At 42.6% G+C, this 16,154-nt stretch overlaps 2 protein-coding genes across 2 annotated transcripts; one reads left to right on the top strand and one right to left on the bottom strand.

Moving 5' to 3' along the window:
• Window positions 1-4,972: 4,972 nt before the first annotated feature.
• On the top strand, window positions 4,973-6,560 carry LOC130404195 (uncharacterized). The gene is made up of 2 exons (XM_056608841.1): window positions 4,973-5,851; window positions 6,366-6,560. The coding sequence occupies exons 1-2, from the start codon at window positions 5,343-5,345 to the stop codon at window positions 6,547-6,549; spliced, it is 693 nt and encodes a 230-aa protein (XP_056464816.1). The 5' UTR covers window positions 4,973-5,342; the 3' UTR covers window positions 6,550-6,560.
• A 1,463-nt stretch (window positions 6,561-8,023) lies between these two features.
• Window positions 8,024-8,963, bottom strand: LOC130404221 (uncharacterized). The gene is made up of 2 exons (XM_056608870.1): window positions 8,454-8,963; window positions 8,024-8,305 (listed from the first exon to the last, which is right to left on the bottom strand). Exons 1-2 carry the CDS (start codon window positions 8,961-8,963, stop codon window positions 8,024-8,026), a joined length of 792 nt encoding a protein of 263 aa, XP_056464845.1.
• Between the last annotated feature and the right edge of the window lie 7,191 nt (window positions 8,964-16,154).

Here is a 16,154-nt window from a genome sequence, read left to right as displayed (position 1 = left end):
CCTCACACGCGTTAGATACAATTCCCTCCCTTAAGCGTCATAGTTACCATACCGAAACATGCCTACTTTAACAAATAAAGTGAGTTAAAAGCGACCAAGGATTGGACCACTTTCTTCAAGAAATAACGCAAGAATGACTCAATTTACAAATTAAATGGTGTAAGTATCTTGTTAGCCATATCTCCACTATAACCAACAATGTCCCAATTTTTAGAAAAGAAAAGGCAGAGAACAAGACGAAAGGGTACTGAGCAGGATGGAGAAAGGGACAATAAGAAAGATGAAGGGGAAGAGCAGACACCAACAAGTGAAGAAGACAGGGACAGTACAGATGGTAGAGACATGTGTAGACTGTCTGATACAGAGACTGTTGACAGAGAAGGTCCTGAAAATAACAATACACAGACCAAGAAAAAAAAGAGGACCTCAGGGTACTGAGCAGGATGGAGAAGGTTTTAGCAAGAAAGGTGAAGAAGAGCAGACACCATCAAGTGAAGAAGACAGGGACAGTACAGATGGTAGAAACATGTATATGTTGTCTGATCTAGAGACTGTTGAGAACAGAGAAGGTCCCGAAATAAACAATACACAGACCCAAAAAAATGAGAGAAGGATTTCAGGCTTCTGAGCAGGATGGAGAAAGTTTTAGCAAGAAAGATGAAGAAGAGCAGGCACCATCAAATGAAGAAGACGAGACAATGCAGATGAAGAAATAGATATTGTTCAGACTGACAGTGACAGTGTAAAAGAGAGCAGAGAGGAATGTCAGGAGACTGTGGACCAGACTGAGAAAAAAAGTAAAAGTAGGAAAGGAAAATAATCTAAATGCACTAAATCAGATCAACAAACAGGCTTCAGAAGGGGAAAAGCAGGGCCAAAAGTTTTCAGAATTACAATCACTAGAAAACAATGGAACAAATTAAAACCAAAACATGGGAAGAAAAGTCTTCGTCCCCCATGGACTGATGTACTGTATGAGACATACAGTTGCTTTCAAGTATCAGCATGTGAAGACAAGATACAGCCGTAAAATAAAATCCCCTTTTTCCGTGCCTCAGCACACTGTACATTTGGAGGATGCAAGGCTGTCTACAGTTTAAAAAAAAAAAAGCAGGCCAAAATCAACGGATAAAATAATATGTTTTAAAGTTATGCGCTTTGGTGAAGTCAGACACCGTAACAACCAAAGAAAATTTAGGCCAGCCAAATACCTACGAAGAGGAAAGATTGCTAAATCTGTAAGCAATGGTGTCAGCAATTATTATTACAGCATGTTAAAAAACACACCTGTGGAAGAGTGTCATGGCTGGTAATGTCACTAGAAGCCTCACCAAGGATGTCTTAAAGAAAATTTCATCTGAGGTTAAAAAGAGTGCAAGGCTCCATGATGTTGTAATGCTTGAACTCATGCTTACACAAAAGGTCATTAAAGAGAGCAGCAGTAATGCATCCTCAAAAGGCTATCTTCAGCGCCTGAAAATTGATCCATTTGCTGTACATTTACATACTGATACTGGAATCAATATTTTAGCTGAACATTTAAAACAAACACCCACCGCCGTCTTCCTTGATGCTACAGGTGGTGTGGTGCAGAAAATCCCTGACCAAAACAAAAGAGTATTGTATTATGCTCTAGTTTTGCCAGGCATGGGCAAGGATAAGCCTCCTTTGCCCGTCACAGAACTATAACCAACAGCCATTCCATTCTATCCATTTCCTATTGGCTAATGGAATCCCAGAGGAATTTGTCATATACAACAAAAAGACGAATAACACAGGTTGAGACTGATTATAGTTGGGCTCTAATTAACAGCGTGCTTCTGTCCTTCAACAAGGAGAATATTTCAATGTACCTCATCAAAGCATTTGGAATAGTGTCTGGACAAACTGAACAGATTCCCAAGTTCACTGTGCTGCATCTGTGCTCTGCACATATCATGAAGGCTGTGTCACAAGCATTTAGCAGGAAAACAGGAGACATGGGCATACAAGAATATGCAACATTCAGTTATGCTTTCCTCCTGAACTGCACAAGTATGCAGGTGGCCCATGAGGTTTTTGTGTGTGTGCTTTTTGATGCAGAGGAGTACACTAATTTGGTAAAACAGAGCAAAACATAGCTCGACAAGTGTGTTTTGAAAATCCAGGACATAAAGCTGGAAGAAAGTGGACATGTAATGGGAGAGGAGGAAAGCAACAATGAGAAATCTGCTAACAGTGCTGTTGGAAAGTCACCTTTTACACATGCTTTTCAAGTCAGGCGTGACCAAGCCCAGTGTGACATCCTATCAGAAGATGCTGTTGGCATAAACAACCATCACCTCTGTCCTGGTGTCATCAATGTGCTGTTAAAAAATGATATGGGGATTTTCCCATTGTGGGGTGGTTTGTTGCTTGGGGATCTGTGACGGCATGGGAAATGCACAACCATCAAAACAAATGGAAGAGAAAAAAACAGGGATACCAACTGCCATGTTGAACTCTGGTTTGGTCAAACACTCTATCCTGTTAAAGAAAAAGTACCTGAGACCTGCAGAGTTCATATCCAAAATGTTTGCCTCAATGCAAGGAAGATATGTAGAGCACGTTGGGCAACATAATCTGCCAATTCAGAATCTGGATAAAACAGTTACAGTAAGTTCTCGCAGGCCAGATGATGACCATGAAGAACAGTGGAAGAAGCGGGACAGCTCTACTGGTCCGTCAAAGTCTAAGTCCAAGTACTTCAATCCACCAGGAAAACTACCAAACCCCAGGAGCCTACATGCCAAAAAAGTGAAGAAAAGAAAAGAGGCTCAGGATCAACAAGTTACAGATGCACAGGTACTGTAAATATTGTTTTACACTTAATGTGTTTAAATGGTTCTTTAGATACATAGATATAGTATATATTTCTTTGTTGTGGCAGTATCAGATTCAAATAAATGTTATGTTAAAATAAGTTATTTGTTACTCTACTCTACCAAAATTCAAGCTTCGTTGGTTGCATGACCAGGAGCGGAAGGACTTGGCAAAGGCAACTCTGCTGGCAGAGTGCCGGAAACTTCTCCCCGAGGAAGAGCAGCAACAACTAGGTACCAGCGCCGCCAAGACAACACGGCGCCCGGGTTCTAACAAAGAGGATGAATTATTTTCCTTTGCAGAGAATGAGGAGGACACCTATTCCACTGCTGAAGCTGAAGTAGCCGAGTTCCTCAAATCAGGAGCAACCGGGATAGACTCTCTGAATCCATTTCCAATGATAAAGAAACTCTCTCTTAAACTTAATGCAGCCACTCCCTCGAGCAATGTTAAACTTAATGCAGCAGTGCTCCAGTGGAAAGACTCTTTAGCCTGGGAAACCTGATTCTCTCTCCAAAGAGGAACAGGCTGTCAGATCACAAGTTTGAGAAGCTTCTCCTCTTGAGGTACAATCATTGGTTTGAGGGCTAGGAATGTTGATGAGCTGATATGATGATGGCATGTAATTCTCCCCACGGTGCTCCACAAGGTCAAGCAGGTTCATATTAAGTTAAATTTCCAAGTGTGTGTGTGTGTGTGTGTGTGTGTGTAGGGTATCTGCAGGTTTCAGCAAGTCAAATTTAAGACTTTTTAAGACCTTTTTAATACCACCTTGAATGAAATTTAAGACCTTAAACCCGCGATGGTGGGGGGGATCCCGCTGTATTACAACCCAAGCATAGCATGTGTGTCACTCAATGAGACTCATTCAAGTTTACTTTATGTCTGTTTATTGAACATAAAGTGATACTCCAGGGCTCCAGACTAACTTTTTCCTTGGGTGCACTGGTGCGCCTAAATTTTTAATTTGGGTATTTATGGTGCACCCAAGATTTGAGTTGTTGAGAGGGGGGACAGCGTCTGGGCCCCCGGGCAGTCGATATTTACGCCACGGATAATAATATTTTCACCATTAAATAAATGCCTTCAGTAAGACCTGGGGGGTATACCACGAACCTCGTTGAACATACCCAGGCTTTCTTGGGAAAACCTGGCTCGACAGAGCCGCAACTCGCAATCACAGTTAAATGGTACCACGACGCTCACTTTAGATTAAATTAGTTGAACCAGGTTTTCCGCTTTAGGTTCAATGCGCGTTCACATAGAAGGGGCGTTTCTCTCGTCATTTGACTCACCTTATGCAAAATAAATCGCGCAAGAGCGGTGTATTTCATCAAAGGCGAGCGATGTATTATTATGAACTCCTACGAGGAATTCAAAGTTCAAATCACAGCCAAGGGGAACACGGTTGCCCATAATATGGCTAGGGTGGCGTGCTGGCAAAAATAGCCGACCGTGTTAATTCGTCCGTGAAAAGATTCTGCATATTGTCTAAAAAATATTATGTATCATCATCCCTTTTACCACCATATATGTGGGGCCCCATGAATTGCGAGCCCAAGTACCAGGAATGCACTTGATCTCCGACCCAATATCGGACGTGCACGTCAAGTTGCTTGCTTTTAGTGGCGTGGTTCAACGTCTCAAACGTCAAAACAAAATCAGCCTTGTTGACGCTGCAGATTAGCTCATTTCGGATGAAAGGCGCTAGTCCGAAGCGAGTTATATACGCCGTTTTGTCCCTTCCAGCAGTAAAGGTGCTCGCGATTCGAGAGTCAGGGAACATCAAACCGAAGAGATCTCCTATCCCCTCATTCGAGTTGTAGGACTGGTGCTTGACCACTGTGTTTAGAATCCACAACACCTCCGCTTTCAGTGTTGGTGTCGCACCAAATGCTACCCTCAGGTCAGTGCTAGCAGCGCGGACCGTCTGCGGCGGTGGCGCCGGGGCAGAGATGCAAAACGTAGAAATGGCTGGGGACTGTGTGTGGCTCCTGGCAGAGGTTTTATGTTTTTGGCTCTGCATATGGCTGACGACAGCCTTAAAGGGGTAGTTCGGAATTTTGGACATAGGGCCTGATTCCCAAGTGAGCATTGGTATTCTATATCACTGGAGACAGTTTAACACATTTTATTCAGTCCTTCTAGTTGCGGAGTTCTCTCGTGCTAGGCTAGCGCAAGTGAACGGGAAAAGCTAGCCTGCTATTAAAAACAGTCTTACCCACTCCACAGTACACCCGAGGTCAATCAATAATAACACCAGACTATAGATTTAAATGTCTGTTTATAGAATAATGTTAGAAATAAAACCAACCTTGCATTGCATTGCATTTTGAGGGAATTGCTGGGTCTCAGCAGCAGTGTTATATTCCTGGTAGTAGGCTACGGCAGCGGCGGACTGATACCTAGGTTACCGGCTCTAGTTTATTTACCTGCCGCTGTCAATGCTACAAACGCCGAGTACAGTGAACGAAGGAATTAGCGTATTCAATTAAAAAGATATGGCCACGTTTGGAGGGCTTAGCGATGCATCTGCTTTTGACGACGATAATGAGGATTTTGTTGTATCCAACGAACCGTACATGTACGAGCCGGAATACACGGATGAAGAACTGAGAGAGATGGATGCTCAAAGGGCAGAACGAGAAAGAGCGTCTTTAGAGACCGTCCCCGCTGGAGCTGCAGTAGAGAACCGGGACAGAACAACGGGAGACTGGTGGTGCCAGTGCAGAAAATGTATTCAAATGCCGACAGGGGACGAATGCTTTTGCTGCAGGGAGTGGGACTTAGTCATCCCACAGATGCAAGAGCTGGAGCTGGACACAAGCATTCAGGATCTCGATGTGTCTGGGCATAGCGCCCCCCGAGACAGGGCAATCTGCATTACGGAGCACCAGGACTTTCTACCCCTTCTAAATCGAGGAGTGCTGGAAACATTCTTCTCCTTTGATAAAATAAATTGGAAAAGAAGACCCAGACCTGCTGGACCCAACGGCCAGTTGTCAATGTTGTAAGTGTGCAATCCAAACAAAATGTAATTGTGTATTGCCATGCATGAACATACCATATATAATAATTTAATTGATTTATTAAAGTGCAATCAATCAAATATTATACATGGTATGTTCATACATGGACTCCAAGTCTGCTTTATTATAGGCTAGGCTCTTTACCATTGATGCAGGCCTACAACCACAGCCTCCGTCTAAATAGTGGCTGATGGAGAAAGCTTAGAATATCTAGCCAGCTATTATTTTTTATCAACTAAGAAGTTTCTTAATTACAATATTGCTCTGGTTAAAAAGGTCCTACCAGGACTAAAGGCAAAAATGAAATACACAAGCGTGACTTGCTTGGACAATATAGACATAGGCCGTAGGCTTTTTAGCCTGATCAATTCAGCAAATCAGTCTACCACCATGAACAGCAATAGGGCCATTGTCTTTGTGTGCCATTACCATAGTTTAGCTGTCTTTTGTAAGAGCCTGCTCCCAAAAGCTAACTTGTATTCCTTCTTGTTTTAGGCAGTACCGATTGGTGGCTTACAGAATCGTTCTTGAGTGGGGGTTGAAAGGAACACAGCTGGGAAGAGGAAACCGACGTGTTCTTCCATCCTGTGTAGTGACCAGCATCCGAAACAAATACCCTTCGGCCGCTGGACAATATGTTGGATTCAGGGAAGCACAAGATGCTCTGAGATTGTTTTGAACACAACACTACTGTAGTCTACTAGAAAACATTTGCTACTTCAACAAATCCTTTATATCAACACAAAAAGAAGACATACATTTGGTTACAGATGACATTACGATTGTTTACGGTAACATTTTAACAACAATGTACGCGTATATGGTTCAATAAATGTTTTGCTGTTGACCTTTTTGTCTTTTTACTAATGTTTGCAGACAGTATTTAGCACCACACTAAACTCCAGTTAGACTTTCATTTTCCCCTTTTAATCATGTTTTAAAACGGGAGACGTGCTCTGCAATACTTTGATCTTTGTCCGGTCTTGGAGTGGTGGCTATGTTGTCGGGTATAGTAGCTGGTTGCTGGATATAAAAATGTGGATCTGCAAACTTCACAGTAGGATCCATGCGCCTTTCCAGGACCCGCTCCACCAAATCCTTCCTGAATGTCTGCCTGGTTGGCTCGTACCTCTTCCTGGCAACCCATCTTTTAGATTGTTTGGGAAAAACCAAATTGTATCTCGGAGTCCCTGAGGGAGACAAAATGCACAGCAATATAAACAAACCAAGACTCGGCAAGCACTTGTTAAAGAAGGCTTACAATTTTGCAGTTATCTATTATGTGTATGCTTACCATCACTGGTCGTTGCTTGTTGACGGCCAACATTCTCGTTGTTGTCCATCACAGAGAGTAGGGTGCGTGCCTTCATAGAGCTGTAGGCGAAGTGAAGCCTCTTTTCAGTGTACTTCAGCATTGCACTGTGGTACACCTCCAGGGCTCCTGCAGTTTATATAGTTGGTTATTACCTTGTGAATGGTATCCAGAATGTTTATATTCAAAAATAGTTTGTATAACGATGTTGGACAGTCTATGCCTTTATTCATTAAATCGCAAACGGTTACACAGTAGAAACTCTCAATGGCAGATGTGCTAATATCTAAAGCACTCATGGCAGCATGTTATTTTAAGTAGAGCATTACAAAAATATATTTTAAGTTGTGTAAATGCTCAACTAATTGGTAGCCGCAGACATACCTGTATGTTGGAAGAGAGTCATGTGGTTGAGGTCTTTCAACAGGTTCTTGTTCAGTACGTGGTCCGACAGTGTCTGGAATGCAGCAGAGTCGGTTTGCAGCCATTTCTTCCTTCTCTGCTGCTCTTCAGTGAGGTCCCGGTGGTAGCAAGTCCTCTCCTGTCCGTCTTCCTCCCAGCGATGTATGCCACAAATGTGATGGAGAACGGACGTCCAGCGGCGTTTCAACTCCTGCCAAACACAGTTTTTCAGGGACACACACAAACATTATACCAAAAACCCCAAGTCCAGAAAATAAGAAAAAATCATTACAGAAAACAAGAAAAAACATTGAATGAACTTGCCTCTGCATCACCCCCGCATGACTGGCAAGACCACCACAGGTGATTAGTAATAGCCAAGGCTGCAGATCGTTGTTTTTTTTGTTGTTTGCAGCCGCAGTCAACTTTTTCTTCAGTCCTAAGAAATAAAAGGACAATGACGGTAGGGATGAGAGAGAAGAGGGGGCGGGGGAGGTTTCAACAGAGAATGATTGCATTTAGTAAAAAGCTTACCTTTTGCAACATGCCAAGGGTCAAACTGGTGCTGGATGTCAGAGTAGGTCTCTCTCATAAGCTTCCTGATAGAAGGAGAGCGGTCTGTAGTGATGACATCCACTCTAACTCCTGCCTGAAGCAAACGGTCCAGACCCCTTCGAAACCCCAGGGTCTCCATGGCTGGTGAACTGGTCGCCTCTGTAACCTTTGTAATGACAATCAGTGTACGTTATGAGTGACTACTTCACCTTCCACCAATCACTCAATTGCCCCCCCCCCCCCCCCCCCCCAAAAAAAAAACATACAACTGCAATGAGAGTAGACAAGCATTATAAACATTTCTGTCTATTTACCTGAACTAAATCCACCATGATGATTTCCTGTGTTGCATTACTCATGAAACTGTATGTAGTGTACTTGGCACTAAATCCAGGTGAATCAGAACGACCATCACCGCAGATTGAAATCCCTCCACCACTGTCCTGTAGTTGTAGATTGCTCATCATCTCTTCGTGATGGTCACGGTATGCATTCTCAATCACTGGTATGAGGTAGGTGGATTGCAGGGAGTAAAATGTAGTCTTCTTTGGAATTTGGAGATTCAGTAGTTCAGCCCAATCAAAGATTTCTGTGAAAGTTGAACCTGTGAACAGGATGGATGAGGCAACCAGCAGGTTGTTTTCGGGCATTCCACGCAGTTGAGAACATGACTCCCATTCACCTGAGTGTCCTTTCACACAGCTCCACTTGATGTGTATGCGGGTCCCACTAGTGGTCACTTTCTTGTCATCCTCTTCAATTAACACTCCACACTGTTGGCATGTTGTGAAGAGCTGCATTAGCTTGACTCGTTTACTATCCATTTTTTTTTCTGACCAGTTCTTGGTTCCTGCAGCCGAGAGTATGTCAGGTATGTCAGAGCTGGAGGAGCTTGATGTGCTGAATAGTGGAACAAAGCTACTGTCAACTGGATGACTTGGAGAGGCCTCAATTGAGCTCATACTCAGATCCAGTGGGTTGTCATCTTCAGCTACTGTTTTTTTCCTTATTTAGAAACAACAAAATTCAAATGAATATGCAAATATATCTACTGTTTCAATTGTGGAGTGGACAACAGATGTCTATTGCCGGTGAGCCTAAGAGCAGAGAGACCAGGTAAAACTGTGAACATGAATCAGACAAGTAATTGTTACATTTTTACACTGCATAGTCCTTTTATAAGAGTGTATAATCATTGTCATCAGTGTATGAAGTCATAAATGTCAAACAGCTACCAGTATTTATTTGAGTTCAATTCTCTTACTAGTGCTGATGGCATTTGGATTTCCTTCGGCTGGCCTGATGCTGCACTGTGGGTCACCTATACAAAAAACATGAATGCAATGAAAATACAGTTGTCACAGATCACAATATGAATGAAACAATCATATAAATCACAAAATTACCTCAATTGACCTCCAATTCGGAGAGGACGGCAGGCAAAATAGAAACCAGATGAGGAACGCCGTTTCTGTGGGCGTGGCGAAGCCTGTTCTGGAGTGGAGATGAACATCTTCAATGCACCAGAACACTCAGTTGAGTCCTTGGATGATCCTGGTCCGGCGGAGTCCTTTTTAGGGGTGGACTGTGGTGCAGTGCACATCTCCTGTGTTTTCTTTTCAGATAACAACAATAAGATATAAAAATTGAATGTATTACAACATAAAGACAAATAAACAACTATCATGGATTGTAAAGACGATCAAATTCAAGTACAGCTGTACAGTAGGCCTACGAGGTTTGAGAGACTGTTGGACCAATTCATAAACCACTACACTTCAAAGTTGCTAAACGACGGCTGCATCCATGATTGTTGCCTGTAGGCCATGCACAGAAGCCTCTTCTGTTGCCAATGCAATACTTTTAGCCCAAAAGTTATAGTACAAAACGTTAGCATAAACTCATGCTCTTGTTATGGAATATATCCTAAATGTTTGCAAGATTCTCTCCCTCTGACACACACACACACACACACACACACACACACACACACACACACACACACACACACCACACACACACACACACACACACACACACACACACACCACACACACACACCCTGATGTGAACTCTCTGCCAGGGAAGTTTTGCATGTACACATTAGGAGCAGACAAAACTTTTCTATCAGCAATTACCTAAAGTTAGCAATTAGCCACTCAGGTACCAAGTGTGTAGCTATACCATTAGCTAACGTTGTCACTGACTCGCCAAAATGCATTGAACTGTAACTAATGTCCGCTAACATTGTCATCATGAATCTATCAGTAGGCTAACATTATGAAGGGGCAAGATTTATTAGCTAGAGTAGCCTACAAAAAGTTATTACCTGTTCACCAGTGGCTGTTGGTGCATCTGAAAAGACGGAAGGCACCGCATTCGATTTCAGCGATGCCTTGCTCTTGAGGTTGCTTGGTTTCTCAAAGTCGTCCGGTCTGAAATGATCGCTACAAATCTTCCAATTGCGCGCAGTTTCCGCCGGTGTTTTTATGTCCAAGCCTCCAGCAACAAGCCACAGTTTTGTCCTTTCTGGGTCTCGGGTTGGAAATTGGTGGAAACTTTGCGTTGACCATCTGTTGGGTTTATTTGTACAATTTCTGAAAGCACACTGAACCACCATGTTGCCTACTCGTTCAATTGCGCTTCTGTCCCACGCTTCTCTGTTTACGTTCTTCGGTCGTGATTCGGTTACAAAACTAACTGGCGCAAAGTAAATTCCGCTGCTGCTGAGAAAGTAGTCCCTCAATGATTCATGCGATGCAAGGTTAGTTTTATTTCTAACATTATTCTATCAACACAGACATTTAAATCTATAGTCTGGTGTTATTATTGATTGACCTCGGGTGTACTGTGGAGTGGGTAAGACTGTTTTTAATAGCAGGCTAGCTTTTCCCGTTCACTTGCGCTAGCCTAGCACGAGAGAACTCCGCAACTAGAAGGACTGAATAAAATGTGTTGAAAACTGTCTCCAGTGATATAGAATACCAATGCTCACTTGGGAATCAGGCCCTATGTCCAAAATTCCGAACTACCCCTTTAAACCCCATGGTGCCGAGCTTGAATGTAGGCTACTTTTGCACGGAATGCATCTGGCCTGTTCTGGGTTGGCAACGGACGCTAGCCAACCTCGGAAACGGACGTCTTCCAGCCAACTGACGTTGAACTTTTTGCAACCCATTGTTGCAGACTAGCTAGCAAGCGCGCAGACATCCGTTTATATATGCAGCTAGCAAGAAAGTAGCCTCTCTACATCTCCTTCCCGAAAAGTCCCGCGAGAAAAATAAAAAATAAAATAGCCCTGCCCCGACAAATTTAAGACCTCCCGAGTTATAAATTTAAGACCAGCATATGACATTTGACGAATTTAAGACTTTTTAAGGCCTTAAATTTAGAAAAATGAATTTAAGACTTTTTAAGACTTTTAAGACCTCAGCGGACACCCTGGTGTGTGTGTGTGTGTGTGTGTGTGTGTGTGTGTGTGTGTGTGTGTGTGTGTGTGTGTGTGTGCTACAGACAGACTGATGATGGAGATGTATGGACAAAGACTGATATAGACTACTAAAGCACTTTATCCACCATTATTGATTTAATCAGTTGTTTCATTACGGCCAGAGTGGAGGAAATATTATTTTTGTTAAACATTAACTATGTTTATGAGGCTGAAAGTACTTTTTATTTATTTAGTTTATCTTTGTGAGGCTGAAAATACTTTTAAGTTTGCCCATCATTATTGATGATGAGGTCTCCAGTTGGTGGAGTTTAGCAGTTTTGAGTTAAGGTTACAAAGAACGGATAAACCTCACTGTGTTTACATTGTATACATCTATTGTATCAGTTTTGCACTATTATTGATTCCTACAGTTGCTAAATGGTCTGAGGCACAGTTTAATTTTTGCACTGCCAAACCTATACTTTGTACCAGTTTCAAAACATACTGTATGTTGTGTTTTGTTGATCCACTGCTTCATCGTAGTGCTACCGGGTACAATGATCAAATTTTTACATTTGTTTTGTCGAACACTATGCCACATCAACCCCAAAATAATGTGTGTGCATTTGTAGAGGTTTGGAAACAGTTGGAAACAATGGAAATATTTCATTCATTTGCACTCCCACTACTACACTGCTATGGCACGTTCAGGTCACTAGGTGGCGCATTGCGCTTGTGGTCCCTAGCTATCCAGTTAGGGAGGAAACACATTAATAAGATAATTTAGAGAAAAAAAAAAGTTACTTTCCCTAGTAACTAGTTACCTTGAATGTAACGAGTAACTTAAAGTAACAGTACTTTTGAAAGAAGTAACTAGTAACTGTAACTAAGTTACTCATTTAAAGTAACTTGCCCAACACACTGCGGTCTCTCTTCATTATCCACCGTTGTGCGGTGCACCGTGCGGAACCTTGGGGCTAGCCTCGACCCTCTGGGAGGTGAGGAGTCCCACTGTATCCTGGTGGGGGTTCAGAGGGTTCCTGTGATTTTTGATGTCCCTCACCTTCTGAAATCAATCAGGAACAACCTGTTCAAACATGGTCTACAGGTAAGCACAGTAAACAAAGCAATCACAATTGCAAGGACTCATACTGAACAAACAAGATATCATAATGATTCACATACGTATTTACATAGGCGTCGATCACGGGGGGGACATGTCCCCCCCACTATTTGAAATACGAATTTTGTCCCCACCAGTTTTAAAAATGTGTTAAAAAAAACAATATATATTTTTTAAATCCCCACACTCAACCGAAATCGTCGAGTCTAAAATCATGCGATAGGCGTGCTCGAAGACATCATTTATTAGATAGGCCTACCTAATAAACCATTGGAACACACAAGACCGGAACCCATGGCAACGCCGGTAAACAAACCCCGACTCCCGAGAAGCCCAATCCCTATGAGCTCCCTGCGCTACGGCCATCCGAAGGCACACAGAGCTTTTGGCCGTGATATTATATGCACAATTATATTATATGCTATTATATATAGAGCTCCGAGAGTCGCAAACGGCAACAATCACTTTCTCCTCCATGCTGCAGTACACCCCGGACTGCACGGCGCTGAGTTTGACGGTTGAACGCTGATTGGCTGTTACGTTACACATGTCACTCAGTGGCCACGCTGTTGAACGCTGATTGGCTGTCATCACGCGAAATTCGTGTCAAAGTTGACATTTTTCGCGCCACAAATCCTCGTGAACGCGCTTGCCTGTGCACGGCGAAAGTGTGGCGCGACAAATCAAAACTATTCGCCCGATCCACGTCTATACGTTCACTTTGTATGGGATCTTGTCGTCCCGTTGCGTTTGGTGTGAACGCACTGGAGAAGTTTTAAGACAGACAGCCAAAATTAACATTTTTATTCAGAAAATAGCCGGTCCTTTTGCTTCCTATAAAAAGCATGTTTGTGACAATGGATATCGATATGGATACGTCATCTAGCCTGCATGTGGAGGGCCACATAAGGTAAGAAATTGGTTTACGTATACTTTGCTGCTGGTTCTGTTTGCTCGTGAATCGTGATGACCTGGCCAAAGGTTACCCACGGTCCTAAGCGATTTTGATCTGATTCTGGTTGGTGCTCCAGTTAGTATGCATTGTATATATAGATTGCAGCTAGTAGCAGCTACACACGGTGCGATTGCTATGCCAATGTGGTTATAGTTGGTTTTGTCTGATTGAGATATGTGACGACTTGGAGCCTGGTAGGCCTATCCTGACATAAATATGTTCTTGCATAACCTGTGTGATTATCATAAACTGAAGGGGATTTTATTTGCACAATTTTCTTATGATGTTGTAACGATTGAAGTCTACATTGGTCCTTCGCAAGTGTTTACTGGTGGTCAGGATTTGGCAGATGCAATTCTCCTCTGGGTGCTTGTATTTTTCTTCTTTTTTTAATGCAGCATAACATATGCTACCAGCAGCCCTTGCTCGTCTTCAAAAGGCTGATGCTCAGTACCTCGTTTAATTTCGTACCCCCTTTACAGGCTGGCATTGTTTGTCTGGTAAACTCTGTTGATGTCAAGATAAGTGTTAAATTGCCAACACTGTTCTTTGTCTTGTGTGTATCAGTATTAGGCCTACATATCCCGAGCCAATACCCTGGTGTTTCCAACGCTGTTTTGCAAAACAAGCCAAAACACAAACTGTGGTTTTCAACTTTTATTGTTCGAATAGGATCTTCATAGGGCTGGCCCGAATGCCAGTTTTCAGGCTTCGAATACCCGTTGGTTTTTTCCGAGCTAACATTCGAATACTCGTTTCAGAAAAAAACACCATCAAAAACAACATTAATAATCCTTATATACTCCCTGGAACCGATTTTGACAGTATCTGCATATTTTGTTGAAGAAGGGAATTTGTACAATAAATCCATGACAAATACCGAATATTGATTGTCTTATGTGTCCATATCATATCCATTATATTGACCGGGTATTCCCATGACGCTCACGCTCTGCAGCAAGCCAGTCACAGTTGATTGGCGCGGCGCTGTACAGCGAACGTAAACAAACAACTAAGCTAAGGTTTTAAGTATTACTTTTCCTCCAGAGATCCCGCTAATGTTGTGTTATAAAGTAAAGGGAAACAAGATCCATCCTCCATTCTTCCTCCACCTCTCTCGCTTCTCTGCTTGGTGTCTCTGACGCTTATAGTTTGCCTCCCTCGCTCTGGTAAAGTCACCTACGTGAAAATAAATAAATAACGAAGCTCCGAATACTGATTTAAGCCCAAATACTATTTTTTTCCGAACCAGTATTTGAATATTCGAATAATTTCAACACCTGACAATACACTGTAGAGCATATTGTAATGCAGCGTTAAATGGACGAATAGCTTACATAAGGGTACCCAGCACTTTTCAGACCACACTCAAGCTTATGGTTATTGTCCCCACCACTTCTAAAAACAAACTGACGCCCTTGCGTATTTATTTACATCCTTAGACACAAGGAAAAAAGTTCTTTGGAAGCACATCAGCCAATTCTATGAGCTGGACAAGCTCCACACTATTCGAATGGCCCCGAAGCTAACTGATAAGCACATTCTGCTGCCAGCATTTTCAAAGATGTCAGTTTGGATACACAGGTGTTCAGCCACACTGTCTCTGCTGGTACATTTTTCATTTTCTCAAAAACTTTTCTTCGATAACTAACTGCAGATTGTAATGTGACACTGACCACCTATTCAATTGTCGTATCTGTTGTGATCCAGGCATTTCTGCGATGATAACAATGCAGACAGCCAGCAGAGGCAAAAGATACAGCTGACTGTGTAGCCAAATTAAATCACCTTTTTGATGTGCTAAATTCCAGGTAATTCTGAAAAAAAAAATAGTACCTTAACTTTACCAACATACAACTTACTAACTACAGCCTATTAACTACGACCTACCTAACTTGACCCCACTTACTACGACTATCTACCTACAGCTATACTACTTGCAGATCCGTCAAGGATTCTAACCCCTGGCAATGACCCCCAGGCTCAGGAAACCAGGAGAAGGATAAATTCCTGAGGGAATGCATCAGCTGGGGGGCAAGCTGGCAGTTCAGGTCTGTCAATAAGAAAAGACAAACAATCTAACTGCACCAAATCAACATCTAGGCTAAGGAACACACTAACGCCCCCAGATCTCAGCGTAAGCCACCACCTTCCCAGCACGGAATGTGCCTCTCCTTCTTGTCCACAAGAGGTGCATAGATACAGGACTGATGTATCTGTGCACCTCAAAATTTAACCAGGACTTCATTGAGGTAGGGAAACATACAATTACTTTGCAAATAAAAAAGTTACCTGTTGAAAACTAGGATTTTGACCATCTGCTTTTTCTTTTAAAGAACCTATTCTCCTTGATTCGGGGCAAAGGGGGGGCACAAATACAATCCCAGTGGGAGGGAATTCGCCGCTGCACTCAGGGGTTTGAGTGTATCAAACATTATACCTGCTCTTTCTGCATCAAACTGCGAGCTGGATGACGGGACAACCCTCCTAGCCAGTATCTCAGAGGA

The sequence above is a fragment of the Gadus chalcogrammus genome, chromosome 15 (assembly GCF_026213295.1).
Source record: "Gadus chalcogrammus isolate NIFS_2021 chromosome 15, NIFS_Gcha_1.0, whole genome shotgun sequence".
Taxonomy (NCBI): domain Eukaryota; kingdom Metazoa; phylum Chordata; class Actinopteri; order Gadiformes; family Gadidae; genus Gadus; species Gadus chalcogrammus.
This window is presented reverse-complemented; position numbering and strand designations above follow the sequence as displayed.